Raw genomic sequence first — 16,784 nt, 5'->3', positions numbered from 1 at the left:
ATTGAAAATTTATTGAAAATTTTGAATACATAAATTCTTTAATCATCTTATCATTGTCATGTTTATTTCTTGAAAATCTAGTCACGATATCAAACATTTTTACACCCCGACAGCGATTAAGGGCAAAATACACGCAAAAGCCACCACACGTCGCACTGAGGTTTCCCTGCAGTTGTAATGAATTAAAAGTCACAGTTTTACTATTTCTTTCGACAAAGTCATTAAAGCGAAACATATCAGGACTGTTTCCGAAGGAGTCGAAATGCTCAGAGTTATGATTACTTGAAAAGTACAATGCAATCCAATGCTCGCCAGAATTCTTTGATGTCGCCGTGTTTACGATATAAAGAGATGGGAAAGTCGTAACGTATTTAGGTAATTTATCCGCGGCGAAACCTCCTCGAAATAAGTCTTTAGTGAATTTATCCTTTTCCATAATTTTAGTTAGCTGAAACGTGTCCATTTTAGTTCAAAAGTACGGTTCTGTTTTTATCAACTTCAATCAGACTCTGAAATTCCGCGTAGACAATTACGGCAATAGTTTCGGGTAAAGCTGATGCGAATTTTATTTCAAAGCCTTAAATTTCCGTTTCTAACTAAATGAAAATGAGCGGCGTTGCTCATCAAATCAGCCGTCAAATCGTACACGAAAAGGCAGTTCCCACCAACGTAATCTTCTCGACTTATCTGATTTCCTTCGTCAATATTCCACTGACCAGTTTGAAGAAATAAATTAGCGTAAGCCTGTATGTAGCTATTCTCCGCGAAATTAGGAGTAAGCGGACGATGGGGAACGCTGTTTCCGTCCACAAACAATCCAATGTGGTTTAAATTAAAATGCTGAAAGTTATATGGGGATAATTTTAAATCTCCTAGGAACGCGGTTTGACTAACCATCCCAATGACGACCTTATTGGGAATCTGTCCGGTAAATAAATGATCTTGAACCACACTCATGTTTCCTTGGGGGATCGAAAATGAAGTGCATTCGGTGCGCGTAATGGGGTATTTAGCTCTAGCCATCTGCAATACTTTCGCGTGAGATAACGGTATTTCCGGAATTAATTTAACTTTCCTTAGATATAACGAGGCAGATTTGATATCCAATTTGCATTTGACATCAGACTGTAGACAAAATTCCGTGTTGGGTTTCCCGAAGACAAATTTTAAATCCACTAAGTTTAGAAGATAGCGAGGTTGCTGACAAATGTCTAGATGGAGAACGCCGATCATATCGATATTTCCCTTTCGAGCAAATTCCGCTCTTTTCAAGAAGCCTTCGTTATTCCGAAAGTCATTAAATTTGCTCGCCGTGTCACGATAGAATAAGGAGCTGGTCAGGTGACTCGTTTTAGCGGAGTCACCGAAAGTTAGCATTGTTTGAATCATACTTTTATACGGATAATTTTGAGCCGAGGGAGTGACTGATTTTTCGTTTAAAAATAAATGAACTTCGGGAAAGAGGCTATGCAAAAACAAATTGACGGGTGCGATATTATCCGCTGCCGTAGTAACCGTGCCATCCGCGGCAATCACGGCTGCTTTAGGGTATGTTCCATTTTCTTTTTTCACTTCCACCTGAACGTGAAGAAGAGTCTGCGACAAGTCCACGTACGCTTCAGAATTTCCACTAATACAAAACGTTAACGCCGAATTGTTGGTAATGCTCGAAATGGGATTGTATTCGACCCATTCGCCGCCGATAATTCCCGTTTGCGATAACGGGACTTGAAAAAGGTCAAATTCGGAATTAACGCACCCGCTCGAGTGAGGATGTAATAGTGCCATTATAATTTTTTATGAAAATATGTCGGAGTAAGAAAGGCACGATGTTTTATTCCTCTTTACGGGGTCTAGCGCGCTTCTTTTTAAGTCCAGATCCCGTCATTTGTTTAACCGCTTCGGCGGCTGAAAATAAGGCTTCTTTGCCGGCGGTCTTTGATCTAGTTGTCAGGGCTGTTTTGATTGGAATACCACTCGCAACATCCGTAACAACTTTCGCACCGGTATCCAAAAATTTTCGTCCTAAGAACTGGGCTCCGCGTCTAAAAAGGGGCATGGCGCTGCGGAATGCCGACGCTAGTATATTACCTAACCCATACCCTATCTGAACACCGACACCCCGATACACGGGAATTGATCCGTATCCAGCCTGGTTCAAATAGTAGTTTTCGTAATCGTTTACGGTGGGATTGTACTGCGAATACCTCATGATGTTTGTCGGTCGTCACTGTTCACTGAAATGAACGTTATTCCTTCCCGGTCACGGTATTATAGAGCGAGCCAAGCCCTCCGCGGTTTGAAGTGGAGGGTAACGTGAACCTTCCCGCGTTCGAATTGGACAGGGTTTCCTAATTCGTCCATAATGTTAACTTCGATAGTTTGTATTTCCGAAGAAGCGACGGGTAGATAATGAGGTCTAGAGAACTCCACGTCCACAATTTCTCCGTCTTTTCCTTTCGCACTGACAATACGCAAAAGTGGAACGTTGCTATCCCCCACGATCGTATTTTTAACGACGTCGGAATAAATAAATAAAGAGTGTAATCCGGAATCCAAATCTACCATATACGGCGCTATCATGGGATCCGTAATTATGATATTTTCTTTCGGTTCCAACGTAAATCCTAGCATGGTTGCTATGTCTCCGGGTATGTCAACTTTGAATTTATGTCCCGACGCGATCAATTTGAAATCATAACCAGATGAAACGGAAACACGTTTTAATCGTTCATCGTACTTAAACAGTATACTTTTATCTACGTGTAACATGTCCAGAAATTCGTGAATTGTCAAAAAACTTCCTTTGGGTATAAGAGCTACTATTTCATTCGATTTATCGTCAGTGGGCCCAATTCGAATCGCACTATCGTTCTTTACATTATTCCAAGTCCTAGGATAACTTATTTCCGTTAATGCTACTTCGTAAGGGCCGTTTAGTTTTACCATCTCCGGGAGATACGTTCTAAATTTACTCATCGTATTATTAGGAAAGTATTTGGTCGACGAATCGGATGGTAACGTGATATAGAAACTCATTTTAAATCTACTTCCTGCACCCAACTGTCAAACTGTGGACCGTATCCTCGCCAACGCACAAATAACTCTGTGGTATTATCCGATTTTCGTCTTTTTCTTAACACTTTTTCGATTTCAAAAGCGCACGTATCCAAGTCTTTCCCCACTTTTTGAACTTCTTCCTTGTGAAATATTCCTAAAATGGGCTCGGAATTTAAATCTTCTAGTTTATATACCGGAGGGTCTCTTGGCAGTCGCTTAACAACCCGAAAAAGTTCTTCGGAATAATTTGGAAGGTATCCTTTTTCGAACAGACCCTTGTTTTTGCTTATTCTGACAATGTCACTGATTTCGAAATCGTACGTTGTTGGAGGACTAAAGTCAATACCTCCGTAAAGATTTTTCCAAACTATTTTAGAATTTTTGGGAGTTACTTCGACAGGTTTACATATAATAGCTCGATGATAACTGTTATTATACGCTATAACTAAGTCCTGGATCACGTTTACGTACGTATTTGTGTTTTTCCCTGTGAAATATCGATGCATTCTCGATTTGAACGATCGAATAAAACGTTCGACGACACTGGCTTTAACTTCCGAGTTCGTCGCGAAAAATTCGATTCCCCGGGATTTGAACTCGGATTGAACCGCTTCACACACAAACTCATTTCCATGGTCACTCTGCATTCGTTTGGGTTTCCTTTCGGCCTCTAATATCTTTTTCAGCGCATTCACTATAGTATTTCCTTTTTTGTTTTTCACAGGCTCGACAAAGGCGTATTTGCTAAAAATATCAATGCAAGCGAGTATGTAACGATATCCATTGTTATTCCTCGAAAGTTTCTGAAGGTCAATTAAATCCGCTTGCCATTGTTCGTCAATGCCGTATACTATCGTCTTATTTCTTTTGTACCGCCACTTCGCATTTTTGTGTAACGTATAGGTATCTTGATTTTTCAAAAATTCCCGAACGTTTTTCAACGTAACTTTAATACCCTTTTCTCGAGCTGAACGATATAATCCTCGAACGCCAACGTATCCGCCAGAGTCTGTGACGTCGTAATATATATATCTCAGTTTATCCATAATTGGTACTGTTTCCAATTGTGGGCGTTGCGTGATACCATAATAGGAAATCGAACAATTCAATTATAAAAAAATTAATATAATTAAGACGCCCGTTAAGATTTTTGGATTTTCCGAAAAAGATTTAGTTAATCTGAACATTATACTTTCAGCTACGACTTCCGTACAACCGTCCATTGTGAGATAGGAATTTGAAATAAATACTCGTAAGATGCGTTAAACATTTTATTGGTAAATACAATCAAATTGTCACCCACTGTTGTTGTCTGGGTGTTGTAGCGTGATAAGATAATGTTTTCAATAAATTTATTCTAGCGGGATTCTTAATAAACTTTTTCGGTACGTTATTGTTTTGCAACGTTTCGTAGAAGCTATTAATCCCAGTAGGGTCGACATTTGATTTGGTTTTCCTAACCGCGTCGTAAATTAAATCTATAACGTTTGATCCTGAAACAATCCGACCCCCAATTTCCATTTCACCAAGTTCGTTCCACGAAATATATCGTAATGTCCAATTGTATAACGATATTGCGTCAGTGAGCATGCTTGGCGGAATAGATGTTGCAATTTCTTCATACCAGGTTTTTTTAACTTGCCTTTGTTTTTCAACTGGTTTCCGATTAGAAATTAAGTGTCGTTGCAAAGTTTGATTATATAATGTTAATTTTTCGGATTCGGACATATTTGGGTTTTCGAGAATAGTTTTCATTTCTTTATCCAAAGTGGATGTTTCTGGTTCCTGCGGAACCTCTTCGAGAGAGGCATTTTTCATACGACGTAAAGCGTCTTCGGACACCAAAATCATTTTGCGAGCCATTTTACTTATTAATGGCACGGTTTATCGCTGCACCGGCAACTGAGCTAACGATTGAAAGTAGCGGAGCTAACAAAAGTGGCAGAAATCCTCCCTTCTGCACTAGAATCTGCTTTCTTTTCGTCAGAGGAATTTTTCTACAAAGATGGTGTAACGCCTTACGATGTTTCTTCAACCGACTCTTTTGGGCATCTGTTAGTTGAATGTTCCCACGTAATACATTTATACAGCATTCGACCAACGCTAGAATAGCGTCCCGATTCGCTAGCTTGATGATAGCTTTTCTTTGTTTCGCGTTACAAGTGCACAGATATTTTAAAAAATTCAAGTTTTTGCAAACTCTTTTCGACGTTGATATACTCATTTCTATTATTTCGGCACAAAAATCGCCGCTTCGTCTCCCGGTATTATTCCCGTTCGTAGCCGATATTCATCTGTGGTGTTTGGTTTCAAGTCGATGAATAAATAGCCGTACGGCTTTGCTACTGCTTGACGAAACGCGTCAACGACGAATTTGGTGTTAGACGGATAAATTTGTTTAGCAATATTTAACACGCTCGAGACGTCTCTAGCCGAACGGAAAATGACCAGGTACTGCGAATTCAGATTGAGCGTTCGAACTTCTTTCCCGTGATAAAACCGATTTTGCATTAAAATAAGTACCGAAGTGTTCCGATGGTGTGACCCTCGGATAAATAAATTGGTAACGTCTTTGTTATTAGCTATTTCGCATACGAGGTCGTCAAGAATTACGAAATTCTTAATCGATGGATCTAAATTATTTGGATTTAACAAACCCTCGTGAAACTCAACAGTAGGATTATGTTCCATCACCGAATTAAATAATTTTTGTTGGTACTCCGTATAGCACCAAACTATTCGTTGAGGTGCGGGAGAAATACACGACTCATTATGTTTTATTAATTTCGCAATAAAGTGAGATTTTCCACACTGAGTGGGCCCTGATACGAGCCCCGTGAAAGGATGTACCACAACTGGGTTCATGTTTGCAAATGAGCTCGGAAATAATTGAATAAGTTTTAAATATGAAATTTTTATTAATACGCTTTATACATCTTCAGTTTTATATAACATTTTTTTGGCGTTGCACGTAATAAATGCCAAAATATTATCTCTGAAATCCTCGCTTAGAAATGTATCGAGTTTTGAGGTTATCTCGGAATAACTTATTTTCTCCATTGCGTCAAACAAATACATGTCTAAACGGGAATTCCAATCGATCATCAAACAATCATGTTGTCGTTGAGAAGGATGATCAATTTCACATCCTTTACATTGCTTATTTACGTAATCCGTAATTTCACCTAGTACAGTGTCTTTTATTTTAAGAAATACGCGTTTGACTTCGTTGTGGTATATCATAATTCCTTCGTATTGGTCCAGCATCGCCATCCAGGGGTACCGCGTGATCGTGAATCCTCGCTTCGTCAGGTAGTGTTTCCCGTAGTTTGTCCCAGTTCCAAGGACCAGTTCTCTCACGTCCATCACTCTTCGGTTTTGAAAAATGCATAGCTCGACACGTCTAGTTTCCGATCCTTCGAAGAACCACGTAGAGGGTGCCGTAGAATCGTCTTCTAAGAATGAAGTGATCCGCTCGCTCGCTCTCCATAGTTGTTTGAATTGGCTTTCCGTCAAGGCAATGCCCACACTACCGTCTGAAGCACCGATGTTGATATTGCCATCTGGGGTTACGGACACTGCTTTCGTGGTAGAAATTGGGAAAATTTTACTGGCGTTCCTAGAAGATTCGTACTCGTTAATAATCATATACAATAACAATCATACTGTTGTTCAAACTTACATTTTAGTAGTATTCCAATTCCAAGATGAGGCACTTCGGGTTGTCAAATTTTTAATGAAATTTCTGTGGCAGGAGATCCTTTTATATAAGACTATGTTCGTGTTCTTTGAACCACGTTTCAATCATTTGGCATCCATAATACCCAATAACTTGCAGAAATCTGGACACGTTGAGCTAGGTACTACGAATTTGTTTAAACAGATATGATAATTTTTATCGTTATTACATTACTACCGTATACGTTTTTCTTCGCCAAAGAAATTCGATAGCGTATAAATTTTCCGGGTTCTCCCGAAGACTCTCTCTGATTCCTCCCACACCGAGCGTGAAAGAACGGTAACGAAACCCACGAATAAACATTTTAAGGGGGTTTTGATTCCCCATTGTTATTGAATGAGGATTCACCTTCTCGTAAGCGCTTTGAATGACGATTACTTAAAGGCGACTCTGCACCCCTAGGCTCGACGCGTCGACGAGTCGCTCGTAAGAACTAACGGCTTCTAGTAAAAATTAGAAACCCCGCATACATTAGACGGCTAGATTGCCGACTGAAGCTTCGAAATCATTCGATTCCCCACGTTCTTCTTCAACGCTCGACTATGAATCCCGTTGCCACTCTCGTACTTTTACTCCCGCCGAAACATGAGAGCTTATTTCGATTTGACGTTTCAATTTTTCGACGGTCTCTTTCGAATTCTCGGTACCAGCGAATGCAACCACTTTGAGCCGGTACTTTTCAAGGGCGTTCAAGGTTGATTAAATCCCCATAGAGAATCAACGGGGAATCATATATTCCCTGTACAATCCTATGGGAAAATGCATTTTCCGTGGGGCAGTTCTCTCATTTTTATACTACTGAGATAGGACCATTTGGACGGAGCTAAAATCTCCCAGCGCGCCACCGCCCGTACGGGTTACCAATTTCACGTGTTTAATATATTTGATATTCTCTAAACATGAATGAAAAGCTGACATAAAAAGCTCGGGATTCGCTTCAGGCGTGATTCTAGAGAATATTTTCCAGATGGGACATGCTTGAGGTACATTCAGAAACCACAAGGTTTTCTATGGGTGATCTGCTATCTGTTGCTTTCCAAGATTACCTGGATTATTTTTAATCCGATACCTTTCCGGATAACATATTTTGTTACTCTAATGGTAGTACGCGGATACGCTTTGCGTTTGTTTGAAAAACCTAAATGCTTTTCACGGGTTGATCTGCTTTTGAAATTGTATCTTTATTCCGCGATAACTGCGGATATACTATTTTAGTGTATCTCTATATTGGCTTGCTGGAACTAAGCCAATTTTTTGTTGCCATTCAAATATTTTAAAGGATAACAAGTCGGCCCAGGCCGTAATATTAGTTCCACATCAGTGTATTCGAGTGGGCAAACCCATACACCCTTAGTAGACACTAATACAAAAACTGTTGAGGCTACGTGATTTCGTATCGTTTGATATATAAATTGCCATCCTAAGTTAAAGAGTGGCCACCGCCCACCCTCAGGATACCCGGGTGGGCAAACCAATACAAAAGCTGTTCAGGCCATGTGATTTTATATTATCTCGGTGATTAAATTAGTATTTTCTTAGAGCAGATATTTAATATGAATTATTAACAAATGCATAAATCATATTATTGCAAGAATTTATTTATGTACTAAGAATATGGCAAGACGGAGATTCTGTTGCCAAAGCCCTAGCCAAAGTGCTAGCCCATTGAATTTAAAATGTTTGATTCTAGCAAAGCAGACTTTTGCAAGGAGTAAAAACGCGAACAAGTAAAGAGACCAAGAAGTAGGGGAGAAAACTAAGCTTTATTGGGGGAAAATATGCGGTACTTCGGCCGATAGGCCTTCAAGGCGAAAAACTTTATTTAATAAAGTTTTTCGCGGAGGGGGCGGAAATTAACGTCACTGCGTGCGCGTCAAAGAGTTCTACCGAATGAGACCAAATCTCTGGACCAACTATACAAACTATACAAGTTCGCCAAGAAGGCGATAATATTATTTTGTGCCACATATAAACGACTTCGATAAAAAAGTGCCACACTTATTTATTACTTCTGACCATACACGGTTTCGATAAGAAATTGCCACACTTATTTATAACTTCTGACCACACACGGTTTCGATAAGAAAGTGCCACACTTATTTATTACTTCTGACCATACACGGTTTCGATAAGGGGGTCGAAATTGGGGCGGGGGAGGCGAAGTTTTAGGTTCACTTGACCCTAAAACGCCGTAAATATACGTAAAATAACGCTGAAAAAGGAACGAGAATTGCGACAACTTAACTAGACAAAACCCCCCGCGTCGCTAAAAACGACTAGAGGTTCCGAGTGAAATATGAACAGAGCGGCGTAGCTCGGTTGGTATAGTCGTCGGTTTTTGGAGATCACGCGGCCAGCGGCTATCTGGGTTCGAATCCCGGCGCCACCAATAAAATATTTTAAATAATTTATATTTCACAGCTCCATCTACTGCGCCGTCGCTTTTCCACAACAAGCAAGCAAACAAACAAACAAACCACAACAACACTTAACGACAATCCATAAATAGCAATAGTCCCACTTCGATATATGTATCTCGATGTGGAACTAAAAAGGTAGACAACATGAAGACCGATATCTACGCGCTTATCTGAGAAAAAACTTCTTACTATATCTGTGGTCTCGTCGGTTACCGAAACCAAAAAAAAAACAAGTTGGCCAGCCCAAATATACCTCTCATAGGAAGAATTGTCCCTAGTGGTATTAATTTCTCGAGATAACTCTTTAAGATATATCTCCGCAATTTAGAGTTATTTGTTAAAAATGTTATCCCAGTTCTGTCCCGCCCGGTATAAAATTTTAATTATAATTAAAATAATTGAGACGAAACGACCAATTTTAATTTATTCAGAATATCATAAGTTAGTTGTTACAACAGTGAGTTAGACGTACTATAACACTGCACAATTGAATTTAACCCTTTTTTACAGTACAAGTTTATAAGTTGAATACATGTGTAATACGAAGCAAATTTTAATGAAAGAAATATCAACAGAGGGTATTATAACGACCGTTCGCTTTTTGGTTTATAATTTTAACGGAATCGGGCTGATTTTAATTAAACCCCGTCCTGTAGTGGTTCGTCTGACAGCCAAGAACTAAGAAAGACTAAATCTTCTTCATTGACGGCAACGGCTTTATATACGTTTATTTGGCGTTTTTTAGAAAAATTTAAGATATTATATTTTTTACACGGTGGCGCTATATTATTACTTTGATATCGTTTCCGCGGGAATTTTGAATAATAATCATTCAATAAACAATATATACAGATATTGTATTAATCCGTTTAGTTCATAATCATAATTGTTCCTTTACTTGAATATTTTCCCTAAGGAAGTCAATGGCTCGGCGGTGAACTATCCGCATTGTAAAAGTGCGACCCGAGTTCAATTCCAGATCGCAATCAAATTTTACATTAAAATACTAAAATATTTAATTAAATATAAGATTAATATAATCTATAAATATTTAATTAAATATAAGATTAATATAATTTATAAATATTTAATTAAATATAAGATTAATATAATTTATAAATATTTAATTAAATTTAAGATTAATATAATTTATAAATATTTAATTAAATATAAGATTAATATAATTTATAAATATTTAATTAAATATAAGATTAATTTAATTTATAAATATTTAAAATGAAGTAAAATAAATTATAGTACCTAACAAAGCTGTTGTTTAGAAAAACACCGTAAATTAACAAGCGTTGGTGGTTGAGTGGTTAGAATACATCTCTTGCACGAGGCAGACCCGGGTTCGATTCCCGGCCGGCGCCACAAAATCGCAAATTGATACTAAGACGAATACCGTGTACAACTGGTGGAAACCCTGCCATTGGACGTTGAGAGGTAGCATTACACTCAGCTCTCGGTCAGTCCCAAAGTCATTAAGAAGAAGTTGGAGAGAAAACGCCCATACAAACTCAACAGACTCAACATCTACAACCATCATAACACGAAATCAACATTCCCAACAAACTCCACACCCACAACTTTCACAACACGAACTCAACATTCACAATCTACATAAACATTACAATAACGAAATATCCAATCAAACTGAATTAAAACTGTCGCGACGGTGAGCGTTGACGAAAAAGACCATCCAAACCAAACCGTTAACGCTTACCGTCACACGGTGGTTTTGCCAACCTTTAAACTGCTAAAACGGTTGTTCGACTGCAAGTGAGAGTGAAAATATTTTATTTCTTTCACTCTCACTCTATAGTGAGAACGAAAAGATTTTATTTCATTCCAGAGTGAGAGTGAAAATATTTTATTTCTTTCACTCTCACTCTATAGTGAGAACGAAAAGATTTTATTTCATTCCAGAGTGAGAGTGAAAATATTTTATTTCTTTCACTCTCACTCTATAGTGAGAACGAAAAGCTTTTATTTCATTCCAGAGTGAGAGTGAAAATATTTTATTTCTTTCACTCTCACTCTATAGTGAGAACGAAAAGATTTTATTTCATTCCAGAGTGAGAGTGAAAATATTTTATTTCTTTCACTCTCACTCTATAGTGAGAACGAAAAGATTTTATTTCATTCCAGAGTGAGAGTGAAAATATTTTATTTCTTTCACTCTCACTCTATAGTGAGAACGAAAAGATTTTATTTCATTCCAGAGTGAGAGTGAAAATATTTTATTTCTTTCACTCTCACTCTATAGTGAGAACGAAAAGATTTTATTTCATTCCAGAGTGAGAGTGAAAATATTTTATTTCTTTCACTCTCACTCTATAGTGAGAACGAAAAGATTTTATTTCATTCCAGAGTGAGAGTGAAAATATTTTATTTCTTTCACTCTCACTCTATAGTGAGAACGAAAAGATTTTATTTCATTCCAGAGTGAGAGTGAAAATATTTTATTTCTTTCACTCTCACTCTATAGTGAGAACGAAAAGATTTTATTTCATTCCAGAGTGAGAGTGAAAATATTTTATTTCTTTCACTCTCACTCTATAGTGAGAACGAAAAGATTTTATTTCATTCCAGAGTGAGAGTGAAAATATTTTATTTCTTTCACTCTCACTCTATAGTGAGAACGAAAAGATTTTATTACATTCCAGAGTGAGAGTGAAAATATTTTATTTCTTTCACTCTCACTCTATAGTGAGAACGAAAAGATTTTATTTCATTCCAGAGTGAGAGTGAAAATATTTTATTTCTTTCACTCTCACTCTATAGTGAGAACGAAAAGATTTTATTTCATTCCAGAGTGAGAGTGAAAATATTTTATTTCTTTCACTCTCACTCTATAGTGAGAACGAAAAGATTTTATTTCATTCCAGAGTGAGAGTGAAAATATTTTATTTCTTTCACTCTCACTCTATAGTGAGAACGAAAAGATTTTATTTCATTCCAGAGTGAGAGTGAAAATATTTTATTTCTTTCACTCTCACTCTATAGTGAGAACGAAAAGATTTTATTTCATTCCAGAGTGAGAGTGAAAATATTTTATTTCTTTCACTCTCACTCTATAGTGAGAACGAAAAGATTTTATTTCATTCCAGAGTGAGAGTGAAAATATTTTATTTCTTTCACTCTCACTCTATAGTGAGAACGAAAAGATTTTATTTCATTCCAGAGTGAGAGTGAAAATATTTTATTTCTTTCACTCTCACTCTATAGTGAGAACGAAAAGATTTTATTTCATTCCAGAGTGAGAGTGAAAATATTTTATTTCTTTCACTCTCACTCTATAGTGAGAACGAAAAGATTTTATTTCATTCCAGAGTGAGAGTGAAAATATTTTATTTCTTTCACTCTCACTCTAAAGTGAGAACGAAAAGATTTTATTTCATTCCAGAGTGAGAGTGAAAATATTTTATTTCTTTCACTCTCACTATATAGTGAGAACGAAAAGATTTTATTTCATTCCAGAGTGAGAGTGAAAATATTTTATTTCTTTCACTCTCACTCTATACTGAGAACGAAAAGATTTTATTTCATTCCAGAGTGAGAGTGAAAATATTTTATTTCTTTCACTCTCACTCTATAGTGAGAACGAAAAGATTTTATTTCATTCCAGAGTGAGAGTGAAAATATTTTATTTCTTTCACTCTCACTCTATACTGAGAACGAAAAGATTTTATTTCATTCCAGAGTGAGAGTGAAAATATTTTATTTCTTTCACTCTCACTCTATAGTGAGAACGAAAAGATTTTATTTCATTCCAGAGTGAGAGTGAAAATATTTTATTTCTTTCACTCTCACTCTATAGTGAGAACGAAAAGATTTTATTTCATTCCAGAGTGAGAGTGAAAATATTTTATTTCTTTCACTCTCACTCTATAGTGAGAACGAAAAGATTTTATTTCATTCCAGAGTGAGAGTGAAAATATTTTATTTCTTTCACTCTCACTCTATAGTGAGAACGAAAAGATTTTATTTCATTCCAGAGTGAGAGTGAAAATATTTTATTTCTTTCACTCTCACTCTATAGTGAGAACGAAAAGATTTTATTTCATTCCAGAGTGAGAGTGAAAATATTTTATTTCTTTCACTCTCACTCTATAGTGAGAACGAAAAGATTTTATTTCATTCCAGAGTGAGAGTGAAAATATTTTATTTCTTTCACTCTCACTCTATAGTGAGAACGAAAAGATTTTATTTCATTCCAGAGTGAGAGTGAAAATATTTTATTTCTTTCACTCTCACTCTATAGTGAGAACGAAAAGATTTTATTTCATTCCAGAGTGAGAGTGAAAATATTTTATTTCTTTCACTCTCACTCTATAGTGAGAACGAAAAGATTTTATTTCATTCCAGAGTGAGAGTGAAAATATTTTATTTCTTTCACTCTCACTCTATAGTGAGAACGAAAAGATTTTATTTCATTCCAGAGTGAGAGTGAAAATATTTTATTTCTTTCACTCTCACTCTATAGTGAGAACGAAAAGATTTTATTTCATTCCAGAGTGAGAGTGAAAATATTTTATTTCTTTCACTCTCACTCTAAAGTGAGAACGAAAAGATTTTATTTCATTCCAGAGTGAGAGTGAAAATATTTTATTTCTTTCACTCTCACTATATAGTGAGAACGAAAAGATTTTATTTCATTCCAGAGTGAGAGTGAAAATATTTTATTTCTTTCACTCTCACTCTATACTGAGAACGAAAAGATTTTATTTCATTCCAGAGTGAGAGTGAAAATATTTTATTTCTTTCACTCTCACTCTATAGTGAGAACGAAAAGATTTTATTTCATTCCAGAGTGAGAGTGAAAATATTTTATTTCTTTCACTCTCACTCTATACTGAGAACGAAAAGATTTTATTTCATTCCAGAGTGAGAGTGAAAATATTTTATTTCTTTCACTCTCACTCTATAGTGAGAACGAAAAGATTTTATTTCATTCCAGAGTGAGAGTGAAAATATTTTATTTCTTTCACTCTCACTCTATAGTGAGAACGAAAAGATTTTATTTCATTCCAGAGTGAGAGTGAAAATATTTTATTTCTTTCACTCTCACTCTATAGTGAGAACGAAAAGATTTTATTTCATTCCAGAGTGAGAGTGAAAATATTTTATTTCTTTCACTCTCACTCTATAGTGAGAACGAAAAGATTTTATTTCATTCCAGAGTGAGAGTGAAAATATTTTATTTCTTTCACTCTCACTCTATAGTGAGAACGAAAAGATTTTATTTCATTCCAGAGTGAGAGTGAAAATATTTTATTTCTTTCACTCTCACTCTATAGTGAGAACGAAAAGATTTTATTTCATTCCAGAGTGAGAGTGAAAATATTTTATTTCTTTCACTCTCACTCTATAGTGAGAACGAAAAGATTTTATTTCATTCCAGAGTGAGAGTGAAAATATTTTATTTCTTTCACTCTCACTCTATAGTGAGAACGAAAAGATTTTATTTCATTCCAGAGTGAGAGTGAAAATATTTTATTTCTTTCACTCTCACTCTATAGTGAGAACGAAAAGATTTTATTTCATTCCAGAGTGAGAGTGAAAATATTTTATTTCTTTCACTCTCACTCTATAGTGAGAACGAAAAGATTTTATTTCATTCCAGAGTGAGAGTGAAAATATTTTATTTCTTTCACTCTCACTCTATAGTGAGAACGAAAAGATTTTATTTCATTCCAGAGTGAGAGTGAAAATATTTTATTTCTTTCACTCTCACTCTATAGTGAGAACGAAAAGATTTTATTTCATTCCAGAGTGAGAGTGAAAATATTTTATTTCTTTCACTCTCACTCTATAGTGAGAACGAAAAGATTTTATTTCATTCCAGAGTGAGAGTGAAAATATTTTATTTCTTTCACTCTCACTCTATAGTGAGAACGAAAAGATTTTATTTCATTCCAGAGTGAGAGTGAAAATATTTTATTTCTTTCACTCTCACTCTATAGTGAGAACGAAAAGATTTTATTTCATTCCAGAGTGAGAGTGAAAATATTTTATTTCTTTCACTCTCACTCTATAGTGAGAACGAAAAGATTTTATTTCATTCCAGAGTGAGAGTGAAAATATTTTATTTCTTTCACTCTCACTCTATAGTGAGAACGAAAAGATTTTATTTCATTCCAGAGTGAGAGTGAAAATATTTTATTTCTTTCACTCTCACTCTATAGTGAGAACGAAAAGATTTAATTTCATTCCAGAGTGAGAGTGAAAATATTTTATTTCTTTCACTCTCACTCTATAGTGAGAACGAAAAGATTTTATTTCATTCCAGAGTGAGAGTGAAAATATTTTATTTCTTTCACTCTCACTCTATAGTGAGAACGAAAAGATTTTATTTCATTCCAGAGTGAGAGTGAAAATATTTTATTTCTTTCACTCTCACTCTATAGTGAGAACGAAAAGATTTTATTTCATTCCAGAGTGAGAGTGAAAATATTTTATTTCTTTCACTCTCACTCTATAGTGAGAACGAAAAGATTTTATTTCATTCCAGAGTGAGAGTGAAAATATTTTATTTCTTTCACTCTCACTCTATAGTGAGAACGAAAAGATTTTATTTCATTCCAGAGTGAGAGTGAAAATATTTTATTTCTTTCACTCTCACTCTATAGTGAGAACGAAAAGATTTTATTTCATTCCAGAGTGAGAGTGAAAATATTTTATTTCTTTCACTCTCACTCTATAGTGAGAACGAAAAGATTTTATTTCATTCCAGAGTGAGAGTGAAAATATTTTATTTCTTTCACTCTCACTCTATAGTGAGAACGAAAAGATTTTATTTCATTCCAGAGTGAGAGTGAAAATATTTTATTTCTTTCACTCTCACTCTATAGTGAGAACGAAAAGATTTTATTTCTTTCACTCTCACTCTATAGTGAGAACGAAAAGATTTTATTTCATTCCAGAGTGAGAGTGAAAATATTTTATTTCTTTCACTCTCGCTCTCTTCCGCCAGCTATAATTCGGGAAATGACGATAAAGCGGAAACTCCCCTCTAAGGAGTGGAGTGAATTTTCAATGAGTGGAGTGAAAAAAATTGGAGGACGGCAGCACTCGCGAAATATCACTCGGAGTTTTGCCCAGGTTTGGGTTGGAGTCTTTGCAGATTCTTTTGAGCCTAGGCCTAACTCTTCTAGGCTTGATATGGGTTTAATAACGCTGGTTCCATTTTCGGAAAGCGATCACTTATTAGTCATTTTCCCCAACCTTTCATTTTTCTAAACTGCTCATTATTTAACTTAATCCGCACAAACCGATCGAGTTTATAAATTTCAATAAATCTACATTGGGCCGACTAAAATTCCGACGCAAAAAATTCCTTATCAATGTAGAGGTTTTTCATTCGCTTAAATAAATATGTTACTAGCCAATAGTGTGACTCCCAAAATTACTAGGATGAATAAAAAGGTTAAAATCTAACGTAGTTCACCTTTTTACAGGTTCGTGGTGAAACAAACCGTTATTACAATGGCATGAGTAATTATGTTACGTATGCTAATATGTATAAAAAAAACTAGCTGGCTTAGGCTGGCTAAAAGGAA

The 16,784-nt window shown here is 35.9% G+C and overlaps 3 protein-coding genes across 3 annotated transcripts in view; 1 reads left to right on the top strand and 2 right to left on the bottom strand.

Moving 5' to 3' along the window:
- LOC149958410 (ras-related and estrogen-regulated growth inhibitor-like protein) overlaps nucleotides 1-16,784 on the bottom strand; it is a 319,784-nt gene that overhangs the window by 136,513 nt on the left and 166,487 nt on the right. The window lies entirely within an intron of this gene.
- The window catches only part of LOC149958411 (uncharacterized), a 218,509-nt gene that overhangs the window by 81,322 nt on the left and 120,403 nt on the right, over nucleotides 1-16,784 (top strand). The window lies entirely within an intron of this gene.
- On the bottom strand, nucleotides 571-1,788 carry LOC149958414 (uncharacterized protein F54H12.2-like). The gene has a single exon (XM_090167173.1). The coding sequence runs from the start codon at nucleotides 1,786-1,788 to the stop codon at nucleotides 571-573; it is 1,218 nt and encodes a 405-aa protein (XP_090023299.1).

The sequence above is a fragment of the Leiobunum rupestre genome, chromosome 2, assembly GCF_980474605.1.
Source record: "Leiobunum rupestre chromosome 2, qqLeiRupe1.1.hap1, whole genome shotgun sequence".
Taxonomy (NCBI): Eukaryota; Metazoa; Arthropoda; class Arachnida; order Opiliones; family Sclerosomatidae; genus Leiobunum; species Leiobunum rupestre.
This window is presented reverse-complemented; position numbering and strand designations above follow the sequence as displayed.

Coding starts and splice junctions, on each gene's coding strand:
- LOC149958414 (XM_090167173.1), bottom strand. CDS start 1,788: ATGGCACTATTACATCCTCACTCGAGCGGGTGCGTTAATTCCGAATTT.